Source organism: Passer domesticus, chromosome 1, assembly GCF_036417665.1.
Source record: "Passer domesticus isolate bPasDom1 chromosome 1, bPasDom1.hap1, whole genome shotgun sequence".
Lineage (NCBI taxonomy): Eukaryota > Metazoa > Chordata > Aves > Passeriformes > Passeridae > Passer > Passer domesticus.
In genome coordinates this window covers 103,129,739-103,156,876 of record NC_087474.1, presented here as the reverse complement: position 1 = coordinate 103,156,876, position 27,138 = coordinate 103,129,739, and the positions used below count along the sequence as shown (strand labels likewise).

General features: G+C 36.7%; 1 protein-coding gene across 10 annotated transcripts in view; it reads left to right on the top strand.

Annotated features, from left to right (window-relative positions):
• Nucleotides 1-27,138, top strand: part of ZNF407 (zinc finger protein 407) — a 333,728-nt gene that overhangs the window by 225,329 nt on the left and 81,261 nt on the right. For 9 of the 10 annotated variants that reach the window (XM_064431970.1, XM_064431956.1, XM_064431960.1 and 6 more), the window contains exon 8: nt 10,129-10,307. In XM_064431970.1, the coding sequence (XP_064288040.1) occupies nt 10,129-10,307 (179 nt within the window). Of the gene's footprint in view, nt 1-10,128; nt 10,308-17,737; nt 17,779-27,138 lie in introns of those variants that run through there. The other variant, XM_064431998.1, reaches the window with a different exon arrangement.

The window sequence follows — 27,138 nt, the reverse complement described above, 5'->3', positions numbered from 1 at the left end:
TTTCTTAAAAGTAGGCAGTAAAACAGGAAGTAGATATTCTAGAATTAGTTTCTCCAGTGTCACAAAGAGAACATTGCATCCTTACATTTGCCTGCTACTTCCTTGCTTATACAGCTAAATATAGCATGGGGCCTTTCTGCTTACAGCATCACACTAGAAGTTCACATTAAACTGATGGTCCGCTAATCCCTAAATAGTTTTCAGCATCACAGCTTTTCACAGCATTGTCCAAGTTACTGTGCAAAGGTGGGAAAGCTAACGTGCAGTTGTGTGTGTACAGGTTGTGATTGAACACGCCTGGCTTCTGCGACTGCTCTGTTTGATGGCAGTGTCATCCTTATTAATCATGCTGCCAATTACCGTGTTGTCTGCAAATTTTATTAGCAGGGATTTTATATATAGTTTTGGCATGCATAACAAAAGTGAATCTTTCAGACAATTATTGCTGATCCCTTTGATAAATTGAAACATTAGAAATGAGGAAGAAAATGACCATCTCTTTTTGCATGGGGGGTTGGGGCTGGGATAGGGCAAGAAGAGGCACTGTATTAGCATTAAAAAAACCTACTTTGAGCAGAGATCGTACAGACCACAGTGCCCTGGGTATGAATCCAGGCTGCAAAGCAACAGGATCTGTCCTCTAGGGAACCGTGTTGTCACTAAAATGGCTGAAGGAACTGACACGAAGGCCAGTTGGACGAAGTACCATCTGCATCTGAGATTGACAGGCAGCCTTTAGGGTCTGGTGCTATCATTTCTGACTCCAGCAACATTAGGAGTCCAGTTTCATCTTGTGCAGCCGCTAGATTCCACACCCTTTCCTAGGCTCCATCTGCACTTGTGTATCTGTGAAAATATTTTATGTGTTCCTGAGGATATACAAACAGACTCCACAGAATTGTTCAGTTACTTTATGTGGTCATTAAAAGAAGTACAATAGGGAAAAAATTCATGTTGAAAGGAAATGCGTGTCTTCAATTAAATTCATCCCAGCTTTTTTGAAAAATGGATGTTTTCCATGGCCTCATTTCAGCAAGGTATTTGATCATGTACATAAATTTAACCTTGTGAGTCATTCTTTTGAAGTCAACGGGGGCTGCTTGTACTTAAGCCACAAAAATGCATAAGTGCCTTGTTAAATGAGGGTCTGTGATACCTAAAGCCCAGTCTCCATCCTCACACCACTGCAGAGATGCTGTTTCTCAGACCAACCTCTCTTTTATGCCATCTGCTCGAAGAAGAAAGGAAAGGGGGAGGGAAGAAGCCCAGGAACAATGGAGTGATTATTCTCAGTTACTGTGAAATAGATGAACTCCACCTGCTATTTCTGCCACTTAAACCTTGGCTGACACGGTGCAGCAGTGTGCTGTGCACAGCAGACCCCTGCATCCCTCACGCCGCAGGCACACCAGCCCTTGAGCTGGCCCATCACAGAGACCACTCTGCCCGCAGCAAAGTGGAAGCCAGGAGTTACAGAGAGTTTTCAGAAGCAGATGAGTCCTATGAAAAATTGTCTGGTTGTTGTTGTTGTTTTATTTTTGGTTCGGTTCTTTTTTTCCCCTTTGTTAGTTTTGTTTTTTCTTCTCTAGTCAGTAAAAGGAGACACTGAGCCTCTCTTGGAAGAGTTGCTGGGGCAGACTCACAAGCTGAGCAGCCCAGCTCTGCACAGCACTTATGGGGACAGCAAAGACCACAGCACACATGCAGAGCTGAGGCACACTTCCATGATTTTCTGTACCCTTTCCACACATTCCTTCCAAGTCTAGCAGTTTGGACATAATTTGCAAGTTTCTGTCTAAAATCCTCTTCTTTCTTTCTTTCTTTACTTGTAGAAAATAGAATTAATGGAAGCATTTAAGACAGGATGCCATAGTTTCTTGGAGTCACAGATGGGCTTTCTCCTGGAAAAAATCATGTTTTCTTTAAATTGTGGAGTCTGTTGTTTGCTGTCTTTTTACAAAAATACTCTGAAAATTCACGAGTAGATCTAAATACCAGCACTGGGTCTACACTTCCGTTTTTGTTCACTGTGCAGAGTTGTAAATGGCTTTACAGATTCCTCAGAGGTAAACAAGACTAGAGTACATCTCTTCTTATTTCCCTTCAGAATTTCCAATTACCCTGAATTTGCCTTTAAAAGCACTTACTTTGGCTATCGTAATGATCAATTACTTGAAACTGGAATTTTCATTTCAATACATTGTAAATAGAATGGTGGATCCGTGGCCAAATTACAATTTGGACATGCTAGTCTGCTGAATGGAGCTCAGATACAAGCAGTAATTATCAATCTTCCATCATTTTCTGTGCTGACGCACAAGTTTTTGCTGCTTCCCTACAGGGCTCTGCTACTTTTTAGCAGCCAGCATTGGACATCTGTCACACATACTGTATGTCATAACAAATAGATCATTACAGAAAAAATGCAAAGCTAAAAATGTAGAAAAGCAGAAAACATTACGATTATTATCCCTGGGTGTTGGTATAACACTATCAGAATAAATCCCAAATACATTTTTATTATTTTCTTTGTGAAACTGACTGCGTTATAAAATCTCATTAAAGCATGTAAATGTAGTGTACTCTCTTTTATGGGCTACTTCATATTTTCTGAGTGGCAATACATGGCACTACATGAAAACAAAGCAACACATGTGGCCACCAGGTTGTTGGGCATGTGTTTTTGTGGCACTGTGGGTGTTTATTTCAGTCACCTTTTCTGGGTAGAGTTGAAAAGCTGTGAGCAAATCCTCGATGCAGAGGCGGCTGTGGTGGCAAAGGCATTGCTTGTGCCCAGCAGCTCGTTGCCTCTGCCCACCAGAGGTCTTTAGGAACAGCACAGGGAGATGTTTGGCAGCAGTGACACAGGCAGAGCTGAGCTGGCACTGCTGCATTGGAGTTGATCTCCTGAGCCCCCATGGAAGGAGCTGCGTGCTGCTAATTCCAGCTGCTAATTCCATCATAAGTCACTTGAGAATTGAAGTTGGTTGCAGAGCGTAAATAAAAGGTAGAACTTGTATCCCTGTGATTCTATCCCCACTCACTTAAAGCCTAAATAAAAGGTAGTACTTTTGTTTTTAAAGGTGAAGAGCAAGGAAAAAGAAACCCAGGTACATGTTAGTAGTGAGAAGGATGAGAAAATATACATTTCTTGTGTATATATATATACACATAAATGTCTTTGTTAATATCTAGTTATTATTGCAGTTTTATAATGTTAGGTTCAACACATTACCACATTTTTGGCTGTGATAATTTGCTGGGTTTTTTTATTTCTTGTGCAATATTGTATTGACTTGTAGCACTGAAGAAACTTTAGCTTTTAAACTTGCAGTCCAGATTGCCAGTGGTATGTGCAGATTATGTGCTATTATTATGTAGCTAGTTTGCACTAACTGGTAATCAGTTTTATTTTATTTTAAAACCAGAAATGTAGCTAAATCTTGAATATGCAGGGAAGGATTTTTGGTTGGTTGGGTGGGTGGGTGGTTGGTTGGTTGGTTGGTTGGTTGGTTGGTTGGTTGGTTGGTTGGTTTGAGATTTTGCTGAGTGGAAGTTGGGCAGAGTGACTGTCATTGTGGAGGTTTTGATTGAATAAGACTGTTGGTATAATGTAATTACCACAGACGGATTTGTTTCTTTCCTGTCAAGAAAATATTGCCCATGAGGTTGTTTACCACCACCCTACTGAATGCTAGTTTCCATACAGTTTAATGACAGCAAGAAACAAAAGCCAGCTAGAAGGGTCACATTTTGGAAAGCAGTAATGCTGAAAACAACCTGACAGGTAACTTCATTTAACTGAGTGTGCAGGAGCTCTTGGTACCGCAGGAAGTATCCAGGAAATCCCAGAACTGGCTGCAACTGCAGAATGCTGGACATGGGGAAAGTGATGGCATCCATCTATGTAGCACTGGTATGGAAGGTGAATGTGTTCAAAGCTTAAAGCAACTGGAAAGAATGTAAGGAGTGTCGGAGCCCAGGACGTCCCCCTGACGGTCCTGGATCATCCAGGCCCCAGCCAAGGGCTTTGAAGCCCTGGCAGGGGGGTCAGAGACCCTGGCATGCAGCCGAAGACCCCTGTGGCTTTGAGTTCAACCCGTGGAACAAATTACCACCTTTATATAAAGAATTAAAGGTCACAAAAGTTTAGATAGCATAATAGTAGTCGTTATAGGGTAAAACGAAAAATTGTGGGGGTTTTTACTATAGAGGTCTAGGGGACAAGATGGGATGGAGGGATTTGGGTGTTGTCCTGTCCTTCTTCCTTCTTCTTCCTAGTCTCCATCTTCTTGGTGATGGTAGCACTCTAGGATTGATGTAAAGTGTCTAACATAGATGATAGGTATTGGAACATAACTGTAAATATCAAATACGTAGTTTATAGTATAAAAAGACAACACCAGCCCAGGGCAGTGTGCCTTGGACTGACCTGCAGAACAGACCTTAGCAGGCCAGACAGAAAATGTTTTAGTTAAGAAATAATAAACAACCTTGGAATGTGAGCCAAAGACTTCTGCCTCCTTCTTCAACAGCTGGGTTGGGGAAAAAGAGAATTTTAACACACCTCAGGATCACCTTGACCAGAGGAGATCCCGAGAGGGAGAACCTGATGATTCCTCAGAGTGAGTTGAGAGGAACCCAGTCTCTGTAGCTCTTCCATGGAGGTCCAGGAATCAGGAGATTCTACAGCCAAGCAAGGTGTGTTGGACATGCAGCACTGTTAGCTGAATGCAGGGAGATAAGAAATAAAACAGTTTGTAAAAGGGAGTGATCAACTGAAGAGTAATTTGCCTATAATTTCAAAGGACTCCCTATTGCTCTCCATCAGAACCCATGTTTTGGTATCAAATGGGTTCTGGTTTGAGAAAAGAATCACTGGGCAGATGTTTATGAACTGTGCTATCAATGAGGTCAAGCTAAATATGACTTTAGATTTCTAAAAATCTATGGCTCTCCTTTTCTAGTGTAATTACATTATTGCAATTTTGATTTAAAGCGTTTTCCAAGTTAGACAGCATTTTCTGTGAAAGAAATATCTGCAAATGTTTGGTGAATAACTGAGGTTAAGAATCTACAATAGTGCATATTGCTTCATTGAAAAACTTGCTTTCATCATAGTTGCTTTTATTTCTGGAAGAAAGTATCTGGAGACTGTTATTTTTCAATCAAAATGCTGCAATTTCTCTGTACTTGCATGTTACACAGCAGGGTATAAAGGGTGCAGAAGACCTTCAGAATGCTGTCTGAGTAAAAGCTGTCTGCCTATGAGGGAACTTGATTCATACTGACAAATGGGAAAAATAGAAATCTTTTCCATCATTTGGTTGTATCACTGTGTTTGTTTTTATGTTTTAAATAGTGATGTCAATGGAGCTGCCATAAGTCCTTTACATTACATGCATTTCTCTGCAGAAAGGATGTTTATACCTAATGTTCTGGAGAAGACCTTTTGAAAAAGGTTTATTTTGCGCAAATAAGAGTCCTACAAGGTGCTAAAATTTTTAAAACTTAGTGGACTAGATAATTAACATTTTTGCCTCATTTGCACCTCTGAAACCTTCCATTTCCATGTCTTGCAGTAAGTATCTTTCTGGAAATGTCAGGCGCTGCATAATGGAAGAGTGTTCTAATTTCAGTTTCTTATTAGTAAATATGAAAAAAAATTGATTACTTCCTGCAATATTTCATTTAGCTGTTCATATATTCTTATGTAGAAAACCCTTAAAAATATAGAAACATTCCTATTCCACCCATGTTTCCCTGCTGCTGACTTTGAACTCCCATCTCTTCCAGCTGCAAAGTGCATGTCTCTGCTCTGCCATCCCGGACTCCTGAGCAGTGCTGCTTTTTACAGTGGAGTAGGCCTGGTTTTGCTGAGGAATTCAGTCTTTTGCACATTACAGCTTGCCAATGCAACTGAGAAAATGTCTTTATTACTTCACTTATCTCTTCATTACTGGGCACTTCTACTATCTTTTAGGAGCTAAAGGAACAACTGTACTTTTTGGGTCAAGAAGAAAGGCAGTTATGAGGACTTCTGTCCCATCAACCAGAAGCATGATTTTCCCACTCTGTTTCTTGCTCTTAGGACAATGTCATGGTGACATGGTGATGGTTTTTCATTGCTTTGTTTTGGTTTGTTTTTTTTTTAATAAAAGAACTGAAGAATATATATATATATAAGGATAGTAGAAGGAAGGCAAAGTAAGCAGAGGCAGCAGATTGTGGTCTTGACAAAATGTCTGGCCATTTTATACAACTCTTATACTTTTTTTCACTCTCCCAATATAGTGGATCAGTGGTGCTAAGAGGCAAGGGTGCAGATGGCTGTGGAATGGGGCATTTGGCTTCCTTGTCACAGGGTGATGCCTGTGCAAGCTCAATGACCACTGAAAACTTGAATAAATTGTCTGTAATTGGACCATCTCAAATAAGGAGAGACAGAGAGCTGGGACTGGTCAGCCTGGAGAAAAGACTCGGGGGATGTCATCAGTATGCACACGTGTCAGAAGGGAAGCTCTAAAGAAGAGGAAGCCAAGCTCCTTTTCAGTGTTGCCCAGAGACAGAACAAGAGGCAGCTGGTACAAATAGGAAGATAGGAGGTTTCCTCTGAACGTCAGGAAACACAATTCCATTGTTAGGGTGACTAAGCGCTGGCACAGACAGCCCAGGTAGGGTGGGAGATATCTTTGGAGATATTCAGAAGCTGCCTAAAAATGTTCCTGGGCAACTGACCATGGGTCAGTTGAGCAGCAGGGATGGACCAGACAATCTTGAGACATCTCTTTGAACCTTAAGTATGCTGTGCTTCTGTGACTGAAGTACCATTTTAAAATTGACAAGTAACTTCCAGTTTATGATTCTGGGATATGCAGCAACCTGTAATTTCTTGAGGGCAGAAAAAGGTACCTGGTTGGTAGGAATGGACTTGTAATGGCAACATGGAATGTGCAGCTAGAACAGCAATGGGAACACATTGCTGTGTGATGAACATTAGAGACAAATGCCCCTTTTTGCCTTTTTCCAGAAGAGGTTTTCTGTTCATCTTAAGCAATAGCTACATTTCTCAGGAGAATCTTACCATCTGTCTCCCTTATTTTGAAATGTTAACCTGTACAGAAATGTGGGAGCTCTCCTGGATGTGGAAAGTAGGCCTATGCCCTTCCCAATATATCAGTCTTTCATGGAGGAGGTCATACAGGTTTGTTGCATGGGAAGTATGCATGGAAAGTTCCTCATATTTCCTGTTCATCAGCAACATACCTTAGCAACATGTTCCATCTCCTCTTTCACTGTGTATAGCACTGACAAGACACTGAAAAATCAATACAGGCCTCCCTCTTCCCTTTAATAGGGTTTTTGTGGGGTTTACATCAAGTCTTTTAATCAAATAAGAAGACTTACTGCAAGACATGAAATAAAAAGAAAACTTTTTATTGTGTTTCTCTACATCAGAATTAAGTGTAAACTCATTGACTGTAGCTTTAGACTGATTAAGTCTCTCTAACAAGTTCTCTTCCTGTTACTTAAGAGCATGGTCAAATTGACAGAAATATATAGATTTGATTTTAAAAATGGGTCATAAGGATGAAAGCATGCTTACATGAAACAATGGTAATAATAATTTAACTTAGAAACCTCTACTGTAGCTTTACTGAAACACAGGCTAGTCTCCTAAAACCTGCATTTATTTGTTTGTGGCTGTAATTCAGACTGGAACTCAAAAACCAGAAAGACTTTCCTCAAACAATTATTGCACCAGGCTCTGTTTTCCAAATTTCAGAACAAAGGAAATCTGTATTTTAAGGTTTAGAGACACCAGGAAGTGAATCTTAAAATACAAGGCCTGTCAAAAGCTTAACTATCATCACTATTGCAACATTACAATGTTTTAGTTATATTCTTGTCATGAGATAGCTTTAATGGAAATACAGTGCTGTTTAAAATCACAGACTTCTCTGTGTTTACTCATGCAATATGAAGTGATGTAACTACACACACTTTGTGTTGGTGGGGGTGTTTTGTGTCAGACATATGATCACATGTACAGTACGTGGGAGAAGACTCCTAATAAAACACATTGAAAGCACACTGAATAATTAAAAAACATTTTATATGCAGTATACTTTTGTCCTGTCATATTTAAAGGTATCACTTGGCTTCAAAAGTGCTTGGATTTTCCAGTTGTTACCATCATGGTTTACCTTATGATGGCAATTGCTGCTTTGCAACCTAATCTGAAGGGCCATTTGTAATGCCTTGTGATCTCACATTCCTCATCTCTGTTTAAGCCTTCCTGGCCTTGTCACATGGAAAAATATGGGTTTAAATTTTTTATATCTGTATGTTGGTGAGTTTAGCAACAGATTTTTACTGATGACCGAATAAATAAGGCTTCAGGATTGCTCTGTTTAAAGTGGCTGGAGCAATTTCCAAATCAAAAGAGGTAGAACGGGCCTTTTATGGCTTGAACAGGCTGAGTTTTCTTCACAACTCTTACATAGGTCTCCACAGATCCTTTATATATTTCACAGAAATATTTCAAAGTAAAAAGTTTTATATATTTCCTTAGCGTAGAATGAGAGCTGAGCTAAAAGAACACAGTTATTTTATTTCAGATTCATATGCTCTGCTTTAATCTACTGCCCTTTAAAGTATAACCCATGATAGAAGGTTACCAGGTTGTCTGTTGCTTTCATTGCAGTGTACACTGCCTTTTTTTCCTTTTTTTGTAAAATACATGTTTCATTTTAACAACATTTATGAGCACTGTAACTTTTTTAGGGCTGAATCCTGAAAGATGCTGAGGACCAATATTTTCTATATTTTTCAGTGATAAGTGTCTTCTCTGCCATTCTCAGGCATCTGATCATGATACCAGTATATAGCAGATGGACATGACAGAGGGTGAGCTTTGGCAGCACCGTAAGGCAGATACCAACTTTACTATGTCCATTTCCAAGGGAGAGACAAGCATTCCAGCAGAACTTCAAGCTGCTACTTCCAGTTTATTTTGGAGGTCCTTTTTTAGGTGCCTCTTACTGTAGAATTTCAGTCAGTGATGAGTATATAACCAGTTGCCCAAAATGCTACAGTTGTCTTACTTGAGTATTTCTGAAGTATTGAGCATTTGTGTAGTTTACATGAGTGTTTGTACATTTTTTTTCAGTTAGGCTGAATTGCTGTTCTTACTTTGGCAATAATAATAGTATATGCTGGTAAGAAAGTCCAAACAATAAACAAACACCAAAGCAATTGATAGTTCTGTTCTTTTGAGTAAAAAAAAAAGATACTGACTATTTCTGATTGAAATAAATGGAGCAGCAATGTATTTTATATAGGATTAATCACTAAGTTTCAAGAAGTAGGAAATTCTAATGCAAAATAATTTTGTAATGAGACTGGAAAAATTTAAAGACTAGAAATTAAAAATTACTGCCATATGGATCTCTCTGTGAATAAGGGAAATATGAAATATTTTCTTTTTTTTTCAGAAATGTGATTATAAATATTGCTTTGAAATGTGTTCAACTAATTGTATATGTAATCTGACTTTTATGCATGAAAACTCCACTACTTTCACAAAAGCTGTGTTTAAGATGTAAACCAGAATTCGTGCGTATTTTCAAAAATATGTAAACTTGAGCAACTCAATTCTCTTTTCTAGGAACCGTTCACACAGCGAGATAAAAGCTGGTTGAACATATTTGAAAAAATCATTCACAGCAACTCCTGTTGAATTTAGGAACTGTGTAGGAAAGGTTCATGTGAGCTCCAATGGGAATATTATAGTCATTTGTGTATTTCAGTTTTGCTAAGTAAAGACTTTTGCTTAATTTCTGTCCATCACTGACTACCATGACAAAAATAGAAATTCTGTAAATGTAACAAATCAATCATTCTGGTTCAGATGTAATGTTCAGTTAACCTGAAACAGCTTTGGGAGCCTTCATGCAAAGGACAAAATGTATGCAAAACCTAAGAGGATGTAAAAAATCTACAGATAATAAAAAATGAGTGATGACTACTGTTTTTCTGTTATAACACCAGGTTTTATTTGAACCACTGGTACAAAATACATAAATATTGTTTTTCTTTTTTTTTTTTTTTTTCATTGCTGTTTAGGTCTAACTGTGCAGAAAATATCCGTAAACACATCTTGCATACAGGAAAGCATGAAGGAGTAAAAATGTATAACTGTCCTAGGTGTGACTATGGAACAAATATCCCTGTGGAGTTTCGGAACCACCTGAAAGAGCTACACCCAGATATTGAAAATCCTGATCTGGCATACTTGCATGCTGGTAAGGTCCTTTCTCCCTTTGCCTGCAAATTCTTTTCTAGATGCACGTGCTTGAATGTTTGCAATAACATTTTGTTATTATCATTTATTCTGAAGAAGAGCATGGTTTTAAAATGGGATTAATCCTCTTCAAGTTTTCCAGGGTTAAAGATTATGCATTAAGCACTGAAATATATTCATGTTACACAAACAAATCTTGCAGTTCAATAAACATCAGAAGTGCATGCTATTTAGGTGCCTCATTTTGAAATCTAACTGAACTTCTAGGGAAGAGAAATATTTTTTAATGTTTTTATTAAATCCCTCTGCCTATGCTATTCCCCCAAGAACAGAAAAACAAAATTCCATAGGAAATACAGTGGCAAATTAATGCACTGCTTTAAAAATTCTTAGATTTCATTATGAAAAAGTAGACTGTTCCTCATTAAAAGATAGACCATCAGAGCTCAACCAACAACATAGATGTATCTTTTCAGGCTTTGTGTTAGAGAGCACACACATGGAAGTCACTTGAGGAATGCAAAAGAAAAACATTTCTTTGGAAACGGGAATTAAAAGAAAAAAGATGGGGTGTTTTCTGTTTAGGAAGCAGTTTTTTTTGTTTTTATTTGCTTTTGGGGCTTTTTTTAATGGATTCTACAGTTCAGAGTGGAAGGCAGAAGATTAATGGAAGCATCAAGTTAGGAGAAAAAAATAAAGAGTTCAATGGTAGGAGGTTAGGAGAAATAATACAAAATTAGTGTGGAGCTTGAATGAAATGTGATCTTAATGCAGGAGAAGCAGATAACTTAGACATCACTGAGTGGAAAGACAAGTCAGAGCAGTGGGAAAAAAGAACAGATGGTGAGAAGAAAGAGTTGGGGAATCCAGAGGAGGAAGAAGCTATGTGGGCCAGAGTCTCCCTGAGATGCAAATTAATCTTCCATTGAATTACTACTATTAGTACTCCTGTGTCAGATTGGAATCTTGTGTAAGGAATTAATATCCTAGTTTTTGATACCCTTATATCTGTAAAAAAAGCAAAACGTGGAGAGTTTTCATGCAGCTTTGTGCTGTATGTACACTGTAGTTATTTTAAAACCTCTCAGTCTTCTCAAAATGACTGCTTGCTTTCCTGACTAGAGGCAGTGTATTATTTGTACCATATATTTCTATTTGCCAAGTATTCCACTTCATTTTGGAACCAATCATCATGTCATGTCAGCATATGGTGGATAATATCTGGATGTGCAAACAAAATGCCAGTTGGCAGAATACCAATTTCAAAATAGGTCAGAAAACTGATCACATTTCACCATAGTTCTCACTAAAGCAAATGAATATTCAACTCAGAGCTTAAATCCAGACTGTTGGATTTTTACTACAATAATCCCACTTAATATGAAAAAATCAAATGCTTCCAATAGGCAGATAGATATAACAGAGAGCTGTAAGTGATAGAATCAGTAACATTCCAAAATTACAAACATTTTATGTACATTTTCCCATTATTAGTTCAAGACTATATCTGGGTAAATCAATTGTTAATTGCAGCATGCTGTGGTTAAAACTGTTCAGCCTGCTTGTCTTGGTAACACAGGAAAACAGTCATCAGTCTGTTGTATCCTAATGATATTTCTTTTCTATACATTCACTCTTATACTGTAGAAATCCCCTTGCACAAAACAGGGTACTGTGCAAATATATTAGGACTAGCAAGAGCAGATTGTCACCTAATTATTGTCAGGCTCACCTAGAACTGGTATGGAACAAAAGTTTTGAAACATTGTTTGCATAATTCCATTGCAGAAAGGATGATACTGTTTTTCCTTTGAAAAAGAAGCACTGTTAAAGAGAAACCTGGGTGATAATTGTGTATTCATACCACAGTTAAATTAAGGGAAGTTAATTTTCTTCTTTTCAATCCATTTCTGACTGCTGGACATCTGAGAGTTAAAGGTTTCAGAGAAGGTTTTTAGAGGAATGAAGGACAACCCCTGTGCCCTGGCTAACATCCCTTATAAAAATAAGATTTGTTCTGTGTCTGGTTCACAGTTACTGATGACTTATTGGTCATTGGCTGCACCCACAGAGAATCTACAACACGACATAGAACCCCTTAGGATGATAGGAGTATGAAAGTGTCATACAAGATTGATTTTTTTTTTAAACTTAAACATATTTGTCTGTCTTTTATGTTCTAATATTGCTTTGTAACAGGAAAGCTGGCCTTCTGCTTCTTTGAGCAGATAGAATAAGTATCTTCACTGGCAAAGAGACAGACACCAACTCCAGCCACTTTGCAGAACAGGCAGAAATTCCTTCACCACACCTCATCAAGAGTGGAGCTGTGGGGTACCTTTAGGATGTGACTGGGAGTAAAAGTCAAGTCTGTTTCTTGTCTGTGAAATTAAGACTGACAGTTGGATTTCTAATTTAGATTTAATGTTCTTTATAATTGTTGCGGGAAGAGTGGAAGCTTCAGACAAGCCTTAGCCTCAGATTTTGGCAACAGTTTAAGTTCACGGAATCATCCTGGCCTGCGAGTTCTAATGACAGCAAGTCAGATCTGTTTATAAAATGATTATTTATTAAACAGACAAGAGCTAGCAGATGAAAGATCTTAATCAGAACCACTTACTACACAGTATAAAACTAAAAAGAACTACTAGCAGATTACAGCATAACATAAAAGCGCACAATATCAAGGTACCTATATTAGAGCTAGGAAAAGAAATAGTATTGATTAGGAGTCAAATCTAACTTATCACTGAAACCATGGGAATGTGCACATTCCTTCACTTAATCCCTGGGGAGTAACGGCAAAGCAGGCATTCCTACTCATGAGAGAAACTCCACATGTTTCCAGAGAAATGTACAGAAAATTTCTGCTTTGTGAAAGTTTGGTGTTGCTCTTAGAGTTTTAAAGTGGATATCTGTCTGTCAAAAATCTGGCTTATCTTTCCAGATCTCACTTCCATTAGTAAGATGTTTATTGGCATTTGGGAGGTGTTAACCCCATGGTGCCAAAATAACTCACTCTAAGGCAGCTTGTCCTGTTTGAGTTTTCTGGCTGGTTAATGAGCCACAGATAAGCTCTTGTGGGCAGTGAGATGCCCTGCTACAATAATATAATGCTCTTATATTAGTTTCTAGTTAGCTTTCTTTGGCAGCTGCTGTACTGTTTTATAGGGTCAGCGTTAGTAAGGAGCTTGAGGAAGCTTCTTTTGCCTTCCAAGAATAGGTCTTGGAAGGCAAAAGAAGCTGGCTTTTACATTTGTGAGGATGATGCTGTAATTGTAAGGTGATAGCACTTTTGTTCTAAATTGACATATAGAAATGCCAGCAAACCAGGTCTTCAGATTTTCTTTCCTCTTTTTGCTATAAGTTCCCTCTGTCATAGAGGGAATTATTTAACAATACAATTATATTCCTTATAAATCTTAGATATTTTAAAACAGCAGCAGTCTGGATTATACTTTAACTTTTAAAATTTACTACATTTGAGCAACAGGCCTTTAATGCACACAAGCCAACAAAGATATAGGCAGTGCACATAAAATTGTGAATTGAATTTTCTAGGCTACACTTCAAATACCAGTTTATGCACTTAACCTTAATTTTCATATGAATCATCAAATCTGTTTTTTAAAATGTCTGTGTGTTGTTCTGTAGGAGCTCGGTACCTATTTCTCGATATTCTCTGACCCATTTTTTCAAGGTCCGTGAAATTTTGTTGGGAAAAAAGCCAGGAATCCAGAGACTGTTAGCCATTATTCACAAAATTAATTTATTTTCTTTTTAAAACCATTTTAAGATACTGATAGATCTTTTAGCTGTTCTAAGAACAGAAATGGGCTTACGAGCAAGCTCAGGAATGCTGCAGGTGATGTTTAAGTGATAGAAATTTTGTTCTAGTGGAAGCTGTTTATGTACATTCTTGTTGTCCATGTGCAAATCTGAATGTGTGTCATGACAAATGGAAAATTAATGCAACAGATGAGCGAATTGTCATATCATGTTAGCGACTATCATTTTAGTGATTTTTTCTAAAAGTGAGGTAATTTTATAAAAAAAAATTAGTTTCTGTGGGTTTGTCTGAATTGTGAGGCTCAAAGCAAACTGAAGAAATATGTTGATTCTTGCATGCATTTGATTGGATTTGATTAGATTTGATTCTTGTGTGCAATTTTGAATTGCATTTCCAAAATTCTTGAATGTGTTTTATTCTAACTGATGCTACATTGCAATACTGAGTTGAACTGAACCTGAATACTTTGCCAAGTGGGACAGGAGAAGGAGCCATACCTGTGGTAGATCTTGCAAGGGATCAGTATTCCAGTTTTCTTTCTCGGTGCTTCGTCTGCTTTGAAGCAGCATCTCTTGGTAGAGATAATTTCAGTTTGAACTAAATGTTCATCATTTAGGAGCTTTTGCCTTACAAACACTGTGATACTATTATGATGCATTATTTATGTCCAAACAGTGTAATATCTATGCCTGAACATCTCCATGGTTCCAATAGCTGCAGAGTTCGTGGCATCTCACAGTTTGCCATAGTAGCCTTCTGTGGATACTAAACTAGTCATAAGCAAAAAGCTCTTCAGAGAGAAGGGAAGAATTTGCTCGTTATTGGTTTTGTGATACTGTTGAAAGTTATACTGTGATACTGAGAGTTTTTTCCATATCATTATTTCCATGATGCATTGTAAAAAGTGGAGATGATTTCCAAGAATTAATGCAACCCTAGAAATCAGAATAGCCTGTTTTTTCACCGAGCAAAAGATACAATGGTCCTGCTGTTTGTACAAGTTTCCTCATGTGCAAAATAGGTGTGATGCTTCCACAGTTTGTCACAAAGCTCTTGCTGTAAAATGGCTTCATGATGGTCAACTGTGTGATTAGGGAACTGCTTAAGGCATTGAACAGGAAATTTGGTGATGTTTAATTTAGAATTAGCAGTTTTCTTGGAAGTAATTAAAAAAAAAATAAATCAGTGAAGCCAACTCAATTCATTGTACTCTTTGGTAAGGTTTTTGTGTTTTTTCCTGTGACAGTGATACTGTGCTTGCAAAGCACTCAAATTTTCCAGCATGTGGTGAGAGTCTACCACTCATAGCCCCATGAGTAGGAGTGGAGGATCACTTACTCCTATGGATGCTGACAGAACTAAAAGTGTGAGCTGCTTCCCCACTCTGCACAGACATGTTTTGGGGAATGCTTGGAAGTACAGCTTTGTGTGCCTGTGCCTCTGTGAAAATTATAGGTGCCTCTGGGGTTGGGCATTCACAGAACAAAGATTGTGACGATTGTGTTTTGGCAGTTGGCTGCCTACGTGGTGATTGAACGCTTAGTGTTCATGAAGAGTTACATAATTCATGACCAAATGATAGATAGGTACTTGATTATAGTGTATGAGTTGCTTCACAGGGAGAAAATATCAGACATGAGCTACTCTTAGTCTAGCTGAGAAAAGCCTAAGAAAAACCAGTTACTGAAAGCGTAGTCAGACAAATTGAAATGAGAAACAAGGTGCAAACACTTAAATATGAGGTCAATTGAGCTCTGGCAGCAACTAGCAAAAGAAATTATTCTTCTTCTGTTCCTTTGAGCCTTGAGAAGACTGGATGTCTTTCTGGAAAATAGTTTTTAAGAGGGCCCAAGGTTGCTGGGTTCACTGCAAAATGTAAAGGGGCTTTGATATACCAGACTATTATCTAATAGTCCTTTCTGCTCTTAAATCTTCAAATAGTGTTAATCCACAGCCTCCTGTTAAGGGCTGTGTTTGTGAATCTGTTTGTGTGTTGTGATAGCAGTGGAATAGCTGAGAAGACAGGTAAGTCCCCCAAAGTGCTCTTTCTCAGAGGCAACATTCACATCATCAGTGCCAAATCCTTACTCTCTTTGAGCCTAAAGTGGAAATATACTCACTTAAACTGTTTGTTTCTGGTTTGTCAGCAAATCCCTGATAAAATATCTTGTAACATGCATTTATTTATTTGCTTAATGTGTTTAAAGAATCCATATGAAATTCTGCTCTTTTCCCTGGCAGTTCCCTTACTGTGTTATTGTCTGTTCTTTTATATATGTTTGGAAAGTGTTTTTGCAAACTTTAAGTGCACTTTTCAAAAGGCCGTGCTTTCCACACATTTCTCTTTCAATTTCTTTGGCTTTTGAGAAACAGGGCTGTACCAGCAGACTGCAGCGTGATTGCATCATCAGCAGGGGACACAGTTGTGATCCTATCAGTTGTAACAGTTGCAATATTCATGAATGGAATTCTGAAAGTTCAAATAGTTAATCCTAAATAAAATTGTGATCTTTATCCCACTTGACAGCTACATTTATCAAATTATTAAGAGAAAAAATTGATTGCTAAAAGTTATGGTGTGATCTATTATGTGATTTTATCAAGGTATAACTGTATTACCAAGTGGAAACTGCAGACTTATTCAGAATGTGAATTGGACACACAGAACCTGATAATATAGCAATTATATTGGTATCCTAGTTTCTAGTGCTTTTCTACTTCTAAATATTTTTTTGCTACTCCTTTCTTTGGTGTCTTTTTGATTCTTTAGTAAAAAATATAGAGTTAAAAATAGGAAAAATGAAATATTAAGAGCCTGTTTGCTCTTATACTCTCTGAATTTATCAAATTACAAAAATATAAAATCAGTAAATGCTATTTGTCAATGCAGCAATGGACTTACAAGGCAGTTGAGTACTTATACAAACTTATAATTCATACCTGATGTAAAATCGCCAAAGAATAGATACACAGTTTTGTTTGCAGAGTATTTAACGTTTTTTTTTTAATAGGTAATGTTCTTAGTCTTTATCACTGTTTAAATAAAACACTTTAAATGCTGTCATTTGAAGTGATATTAAAATTGTCATTGCTAGATATAGGCAAATCAGGTGCAAGATTTTACAGCAGCAGAATATTGCTTGGGTTTCTAGTCAGATAAAGCATTATTTTTGGTGGCTGGTATACTTTAAAAAAAAAGAAAAAAGCAGCAGCAGCTCTGCTTCAAACAGGTTTGCTCTTGTCATAGCTATTAGTACCAGTCTTTCAATAGCATGTCATGTTGATTGGCAGACACTCCCTTTCCTCTTTTGTGAAGAATAATAATTTTAGTGTGTGCTTGAAATAAAAACCTGGTATAAATGATTTTCTGTTTGTAAAGGAGAAAGCCAGGTTCTTTTTAACATATGTAGATTATGTATTGTTGTGTTTTAGGAAAGATTAATCTGTGTTTAAAAAAAAAAAACGTAATTTTTTTTTTACAACTGTCATTTTTTAGAAGGCATTGTATACCTAGCAAGCTTCCATAGCCAGTATATTTATCTGGGTGGTCATGACATCAAAGTTGGTTCTTTCCAGGTAGCAAGTGAAGTAGAAAAAAAAAATGAGTTCATGAAAGTACTTTGTCTTTTTTTTTTCCCTAGGATATTGCTTTTTCTGCTGCCGTTGAAGAGCATAGGGACTCCTTTCATAGTTCCTTAGTTGCTTTTCCTGAACAATCAGCATATATTCCTGCTGAGTGACATGAAAGGAGGTGTTGAAATATTTTGATGCAAATATTACATCATCTAATATTCAAAACCCACCACTATTAATATTAGTTACATCCTTTAAGTGAAAGATATTCTCAGATAAGAATGAAAGCCAATCAGTCTCACTGAAGAAAAAAAATGTTCAGAATATAGTTTTAAAGGAAAAGGAAAATACTGCCTAGACCAAAGTCTGGAACACCTCTTAATGCCTCTGCTCAGTGGAGGTATAACAGGTGTCCTGATGTGTGCTAGAAGCTGCAGGGCCATTGCACTGGGGTTTCATATTGTGTAGAGCCCCAGAACCATGCAGTCACAATCCTCCTTTCCTTTCAGTGCATTTCTGTCCACGGCCCTCCTAGCAGTCATCGTTCCTTTTCTGAAAACTATCCCAGCTTGTAGCAGGACAACTAATGTTTGTGGTGTGAGCTATTGCCCATATCTAAATATTTAATCTGGGTGTTGGTGTGCGCCTCCTTTCCTGCCATTCCTCTCTGTGGCATTCCAGTTTCCAAAGTTGGAAACCATTTGGCTGGCCTGCATGGGGGCTGTGCCATTGTGGACGATAGAGAAACCCTCTTCAGGTCTGAATTTTTGTTGAACCCTTAATGCCCACCTTGTATGTGCCCTCAAAACACCCTTGGACAGGCATCTGCTCTGCAAATTCCTCGTGTTGTCTATGCTGGATCCCTGCTGGAATCCATAAAGACTGGTACCTCTGCAAAGATGTCAGGTTCACCGATGAAAAGAAGGTAATCTTACTCCAAGATACTATTTCATTATATTAATAGATAAAATACCCTTCATGAAGAACGAGCCACATTATTGCCTATTTGGAGCTAAAAATAGGCTATCCTAACATAAAACTTTTAAAGCAAGGCTGAAATATTTAAGTGCAGAAGTAGAAGAAAGCCCTTAAGACATGACAGCCATCTAGAAAGGCAAAAATATTTAATTGTGCTAGGAGATATATATGCATAATAGTCTGTGGCAAATGTAAATAATAAAAGAAAATACCAGTATTGAAATATCAACATACTAAAATTCATACAAAAGCACCAAAAGTGGGATATCAAAGTCATCAAGAAAACTTTTCAAACAAACAAAACCAAAGATAATAATCTTACAGGAGGAATAAAAATAAATATGTATAGTGCCTAGGAATAATTCAGGATATTTTTATGTGGAGACTGTCTTATACACTAAACATTTAAATTGCTTTCCTATTATACTTTTTTAAGTCTAGATCTCTTAATCTATCATCCAGGGAAGTTATACTGGAATTCTAAGAAATTTAAAGATCTTATTTTTTCATTTTCATTAAAGTAAATGTAAAACAAATATAAGACAGAACTTGAAGAATGAAATTAAAATTTTGATTTAAAATGTGTGATAACTTTTGTAATATATATAGTAGATAAAACTTATTTCAATACTTATATATTTAAACTATATTGAAAATAATCATATAAGCCTAGTCTGTGATAGAAGTAATTTTTAAAAATTTAATTCAAATGGAAATATAAATAATAAATATCTATAAATAAACCTAAATAATAAATTTCTCAACTGTGCTATCTTTATTATGAACTAATTATTTCATCATTTGCAGTGCTTCAAAGACCTATGGGCACACTATTTAAAATAACCATAGCAGGGTGCATTTTGCCTGCACTATGCCACCTCCTCTTGGTGGCTTTCTCTGTGGCTGTGCATTATTTAGGGGACACTTCATGCTTTTTCTTCCTATGAGATGTTACTAGCATCCCAACAACCTGCACTGAAATTATTCTTGATAAATAGCTAAAATTATTAGTATTTGTAAATCTGCTTGCAAGTTTTTGTCTGAGTTTTAGATTTTTTTATAAGTTACACAAAATTACCTGCTTGTTAGACATAGCTGCACTACTCACAAATAATACCAAATAATTTCAGAATCATTGTTGTGGTTTACAGTTGTTGACTAAGTGCCACGCCCCATCACTCATTCCCACCAATGGAGAGATGATGGGAATCAGAAAATTGAATCTCAATCTCAAAATTGAGAAAGCTCCTAGGCTTAGATAAAGGCAGTTTATTAGGTAAAGCAACACAAGGAATTAATTCATTATGTCACATGGCCTGGCAGGTGTTGCCTACAGGAAAGCCAGGCTCCATGGCAAATGGTGGCTTGGGAAGACAGATGCCAGTACTCCAAACATTCCCCCCTTTGCTTCTTTTCCCCTCCACTTTACATGCTGAGAATGATGCCATGTGGTATGGAGTGTCCCTTTGGTCAGTTGGCTCAGCTGTCCTGGCTGTGTCCCCTCCCAACTCTGTGTGTACCCCAGTTTCCTCGTTGGTGGGGTGGGAGCAGAAATGGCCTTGACTTTGTGCAAATGCTGTTTAGTACTAACAAAATAATCCCTATGACACAGTTTCCAGCTCAAATCCAACACATACCAGCAACTGTGAAATAAATTAATTGAATACCTGAGCCAAAGCCAGAACACAGGTATGAGGGATTGAAGCACAGTGTTAGTTCTGTGCTTGGTGCTTTATTACTTTGGATCATGAGTGAAGAGAAGAGCCTTCAGCAATAATTGCTCCAATGAATCACAAATCATTGCAATTCTATGCTGATTTTTAAAATTTCTTCTGGACTTTCTTTTTGTTTGCTTTCATTAATCCAATCTGTGCTGCACTGACTTTCCATTAATTTCTTGACATGGCATCTTGAGTCTTGACCTTTCTAAGTAGGATGCCTTGTCTGTCTGATACTCATGTTCTTTTGTACTTCTAATTTCTATTTTACTTCCAATAGTTCTTCATAATTTTTTCCATCTTTTCATTTACCAGATCTTTGGTACCTTTCAAATGCTAAATGCTCTCCCATATATCCTTAGTAACCATGCTGGATTTTTCTGTCCTTTTTAATATTTAGGTTTTATTGGATGAATGTAGATTGCACCTTCTCTAACTCTACCTTAAATAATTGCCACTTAAGGGAATTAAGAAGTACAAGGGAAGGAAAATGCTGACCCATAGACTAAGCATAAGGAAAAAACGTTCCCACTGGGTCCAATTTCCTAAGAAGGACCATCAGGATAGTGACTAGGACCTGAAATTATGGGCTGAATGACCTCTAAAAAATTACCAGTTCAGAGAGGAGCTTGTCTATAACTGTTTGCACAAAAGGAAATGAAGATAGGTGGAAGTCTCATAGAAGAAAGATTGCTTCACTTTCTTGGTGAACATATAAGAGCATAATACGAAACTATATCTCATATAAATACACTGCGTGTCGGCTGTCTATAATTCTTGTATCATGTCAAAAAGCCATGGAGACAGATATCAAATCTCAACTCCCAGCTGGCCAGTTAGTGGGGAACCCCTTTTTCTTAGTACATCTTCTGAATTTAAGATATTTTATGCATGTCTTGCATTTATTGGAATGAGTATGTGCTCATCAATATCTAACATCAAAGAAATGGTTTGTACTTAAGTAACCGCTGCAGATTTAATACAGATGTTTTCATTCTCTGAGTCATTACAATATGATTTTCATATAATTTTCTCTGATAGTAAAAAGAGACCTTAAAGTGAGTGCAATTTTCATATAAATTGCATAGGAACCTGAGCATTAATAAAAGCTCTGGGCTTCAGACAATTCAGATCACTGGTTCAGATTCCACATGTCTGGATGAAAGGTGTACTGCTGGTTTAAGTGGGTGCAATTCTGGTTCCTCAGCTATGGAAAGTAGAGGAGGTCCCTGACATGCAAAAGCAGAGTTGCTGGACAGGTTTCTGCAGTATAGCTAAAAGGACTTCTCTGGTATTTAAGGAAGATCAGATACTGATTGCCACAATCAATAACTGCTTAAATAATATTTCAGAAACTTAGATTATTGTTGATGGAAGAGGTTTTTATTAGTAGTTTTCCTGTAGTTAAGAGTGGGTTACTCAGTAAGTGTTTGGGATTACAGTGTATAATGTACTTACAAAGAATCATTGAGATAACTACGCTAGTACATGCTAAATGATGCTCCTTCTTCTTTTATACCTTGCTAAAATGGTACTTCTTAATCAGTCTGGGAACTAATAGCAGATAACAGTTCTCAGAAAACAGATTTTAGGAGATTTAAAAGAATTTACCTAATTTGAAGTAATAGTAGCTAGAGGAAACATAATATGAAAGCATCTATTGATAGCAAAAAGTCAAAACAGATTATCAAGTTATCTCAAGATACATTGGAAGGTTTTAGGTAAACATTGTTAATGGAACATTGATTTTGCATTTGGCATATGTATCAGACATTCAGAACTGTGTTTGAAGAATTTGAAGTTAGGATAGAAGTACCAATTGTGAACAACCAATTGTGCACTCAGTAAAATAGTTCTAGTAGTTTCTGGAATGTTTGAGTAATGTAAAATTAAAAAGGAAAAGCCATGGTGAAACATTTGGAGTCCTCACGTATTAATGCATGTCACCACCACAGAAGTGCCCCTGGGATAAAGCTGCTTCTAGTCAGCTCAAGTTAGCCTCGTCTGGTAAGGATTTATCTACAAATCCTTACTATTACAATAGTATTCAGTGTGCTTTTAATTGTTGTTGACCTCTTCTTTTGTAGTCTACCTTCCTCTGAGCAAATTCAGCTACTATCAAAATTGTCAGTAAAATTTGCTGAGCCGTTTGTGTTCTTCTATCCACTCAAACAAAAATACTGAAATATGAAGTCAGAAGTTTATCGGTATATATAATGAAAATAATGAAATCTCAATTATCTGTAATTCAGCAGAGCCCTACTTGTAGTACAGATCAAGAGGGCTAAGACAGGGGAGCACAATCCTCTGTTCTCTGTTGTAGTTGTGGGGGGGATTTTGTTGCATGTGCTGCTTCCTGCAAACCTTTGAGCTATGTAAGTGACCAACTGATTGCATATATTTCTTATAATGTCTTGAGATATCAGTTTTAAAATTATAAAAGACAATCATCTAAAATTAACAAAAAAATAGAGCGTTTTTGATAAATAGAGCTATTGTCATATCTGATGACTGATGCAACAATCAACACCAATTGCGGAAGGTATTATCAGGTTTGAGATGTTGGCCAAGTACTCAGGGACACAGAGTAAATGGTTATAACTTGGTATAACCAGCATAAGGCTCCTGAGGATCTTGGAAAAGCAGAGAGAGCAAATGACACTTTGATGGAGACACTAGACCTCCTGATTCTGATAATACTTCGATTTTACTGCCACCTTGTCACCAAAACTGGGAGAAAAGGGATTGATTTGGGGGGGATGTTTTTATGTAAGGCAACTCAGACTCTGGTATGAAGTGGGATTCAAAAGGTGGCTGTGCAGGTGCACAAGTGGCTCCCAATCTAAAGGTGATCCACTTTGCAATGTCAGTGCCATCTCTCTGTGATGATTCTGCTATGCAGAAGTAAGCTATAATGAGATGTCTGCATTGTGACATGAGAGAATTTTAGGCATAATGATTTTTTCAAATTATTGTTAAATTTTATCAACTTCAAGACTTTCTCTTTTCTTAAATTCGCAGCTTTTCTCTTTTTTCTTTCTTTTCTTATGGATGATTTTCAAAATAAATGCAGATCCTTTAAATATTAGCATTAACAGATAAACTGAGCTGATTAAAGTTATTTTTGCCAGTGTTTTTTTTTAAAGAAATCATTGTAGAATTTGCAATTTGATTGCCCCTGATGCTGATTGGCAGAAGTAGGTCTCTTTCTTCGCTAATCTAGAATTGCAGATGTTATAGAAAGAAACAGCAAATTTAAAGTTGTACTTCAGTTTAAAATATAAAGTTTATGTTGATAAAGCTTTTAGTGCTTTTGAATTTATGTTTCATTTGCATACCATGGCATTATATTGCATTTCCCAAAGCAGTTACTGTTTCTCCAAATACTGTTGTGTACTTGCTGCTGACTTCACTGGCCATATATGTATCTAAATTTGGTGGAACATTAATTCTGTATTTTCAGTAGGTTTTACTAATTTACTTTAGTGTTTCAGGTACTATCTCTTACTTTGAAAAGAAGATAATTGTTGCCTTTACACCAATGCTCCACCTGCATTGTTAGAAAGATACTTGATAATACTTGGTTTTAAAAACTACAGATAAGATAAATTCTAATAGGCTTTGGCTATATAGGATGAATAAAGCCAAATTATAGTCCTTATTTTCCAGGATTTTCTGACTATAAATATACCCATATAGCCATTGTTGTCCAAGAAATTATTACCAGATTCTATGTTTGAAGAAATAATAAACATGTCCTAAGCTTTCAAGATTCCTGGTAGCTTTTAAGAAGACTGAGTTGTTTTGGAAAGGCCATGCTATCTGACTAGCTCATATTTTAATAAAAAAATTAACATTAATTACGCATAAGTAAACATAATTTCTAATGCTCTTATAAACAAGTACAGTGTTATATAGAAGAAATTGCAGTGTTTAGGACAGGGAGAAATAGAACCAGTCCAAGTTTTCAGTATGCTGCAGTATGGATGGTACACAGCAAGATGTTTTCCAATAATTAAAGGCCTTAGGCTTCTAAGATGCTTAGAAGCATCTAAACATGGCTATTGTTACAGTTATGTGAGGTAGGAGATAAATTGTGTCTTTTCACTTTCCAGTAAACTTTTATTTTTTTGCTTGCATTGTTTAGAAATTGAGTTTTAAGTGTATTGAGCTGTTATGAGTGTCTCTCAGCAAGGCAAGAGCTCTGAGTTTCTAAAGAATATTGAGATAGAAGATTTGTATTCTGGGGTACATTTCTAATTTGGTAAGCTATAATAGATAAGTCAGTTATGAAATAGAAAACTGATTTCATTTCATTGTTGTGATTAATTTTCCATAAGAAATACGGTATTTATATTTTATACATTTTTAGAACTCTTTGTAATAGAATTATGGATCTCCAGTATTGTGATTTGGTTTAATTTTTATTGTATAGAACCAAAATTTCCTTGCCAATTTTTGTATTTAAAGGCTTGTTAATCTGCATTGATTTCTTAGTTTGGTTTTGGTTCTAAGCCGAAAAATACAGTACATCACTGACTGTTCTATCACCTGACAGGGACTGATAAAGCATCCGTGCAGAAAGTGTCAGAAAAGGTTAATATTTATTGATTTTATGGTGCTACAACCAATGTAGTTTTGCCATCAAAGATGTATGGCCACCAGCAATGGAATCTGTAAAATTGCAGGTTGGATGCTAGTTTTTATTATAACCTATGCCAGTATTCTGGCCTTAAAAAATGACAGATATTTAATTTAAGACAAAAGGTTTTGAATGTACAGCTACTGTATACCTGCAACAGGAATTCAGTGTTCTGAAATTAAATTCAAGCATAGCACTTAAAAGTTTAAGATGTTGGGGGTGTATGTTGGGGGGAGCCCAGAACCTTGAATTGCAAATGACAATCACATTTAGCCTTTTCATCCACTTAACTATGTGCTATTGATCTGTAGAAGGTGCCCAAGCAAGTGATAGCTAAAATTATGAGCAATAAAGGGCTTGCTTCTTCAAACAAAAAGTATATAATTAGTAGGAGTGGAGGAGGGGGCAGAGCCTGTGGGTGGTTTTAAAGGCATTTAAACAAGATGGACTGAGTGCAACAGCAGTTTGTAAGAGTACACGAGGAGAAATCTGGTTGCCTTGAAGCATAAATCCATGGTCTGGTTGCAGCTTGTGTGTAAAAATTAGGCATGCACTCCAGCCTTTACATTTATCTCCATCAGGGTTTGCCTGACAGAAAGACAATCTGTTGGTTTGCCTACATCAACTAGGGAGAGGAAAATCTTGTGAAGCTTTGGTTCTTCTAAATGCATCCATAGTTTGCATTTTTATTCTATTTTTCATTTAGATGACTCTTGATATCAATCTTTTCATAACTGATAGTTCTATTGATACATAAGGAAGGTTTGCAAGAAGACAGAAGAATACTTACTGAAGTGCTGAAAATTAGTCTACTAAAATGCACACAGACATGCATAGAGCTTATAGAAGCAGGTTTGTAGGGAATTATAACAGGATGTGGCCCCAGATTTTTAGAATCTGTTTAACTATTTATTACATAATTATTATTTTCATGGTACAGTTTTGCATGCAGATTTTCTCCCCCTCTTTCTTTAAGGTACACTGTCAGGGACAGCAGTAACAATGGGTTTGTTTTTGAACAAAACCTAATGATAATTCAGCAGTGAGAAACTCTTATTCTAACATGACTGGTAGAATAAATTACATGGCATACAGTAAACATGCTTTAGATCGCCTCTTCACTGTACCACATTTTTCTGTTGAGCTTTATACCACCAGTTTGTCTGGGTTCTTTTTCCCCAGACAGCTTACCCGTTTTATTGTGCTCATTTAGAGGAAAGAAAAACTGTTTGTCTCCTTGAAAGGCAAGAGAACAGTGAGTGGAAAACTACTTTTATAGCTAAAATACCATTATAATATATGGCAACTAAAATTCTAAAATTGAAAGAGAAGATACAAGAGAAAATCTTAAATCACTTTTTTAAAGCCTCTGACAATTTGAAATATTCCCATGAAGATTTCTAGGTTTTTTCTTCCTTCCTTGAACTTAGTAAAATGTGATTTTTAGAATGATTGTTACAATAACTTGTTTAATTTCAATAATTCAAATAAGATCCATTCTTCTTATAACTCCACCTTTTTTATTTTAATGACTGTGTCATTAATCTAACATTTTCCATTTTTATTGGGCTTCATTTTTCCCCCTTCTGATCTCTTTAAATTATGGCTGTGAAATGGCATGCACTCAGCAGTGGCACGCACTGGCTGCATTTTTACATCCCTTCTACCCTTTTGTCTCATGGTTTTAATTTTTGGTAAAGCCAAGTGCCAACAACCTTGTGGCTGTGTGCTGCCTGTAAGTGACTTCCAGGCTACAGCTCTGGATGGCAGCTTAGTGACAGAAGGTTTTTCAAACACTTGATTTCTTTTTCTTTTACCTTTTTAAATTAAATATCCCTGCTATGAACTATTTGTTACACTTTCTAACACCTTGACCCCAAAATTGGTTATTACAATACATAATGATTGATATATTGTTAGCTGATTTTAACAAATGATTTTGTGGAATTATTACTTAATTCATAATGTAATTAATTTTTAGTACCCAGCAATGCAGAACTGAAGCCATATATTTATTTTGCATTGCTTAACCATAAGAAGACTGCATTGCCTTAAAGCATCATTCATTGAGTAAATAAATTTATTACAAGATTTGTCCAAATTCAATATAGAACTAAAGGATGAAGAAGAA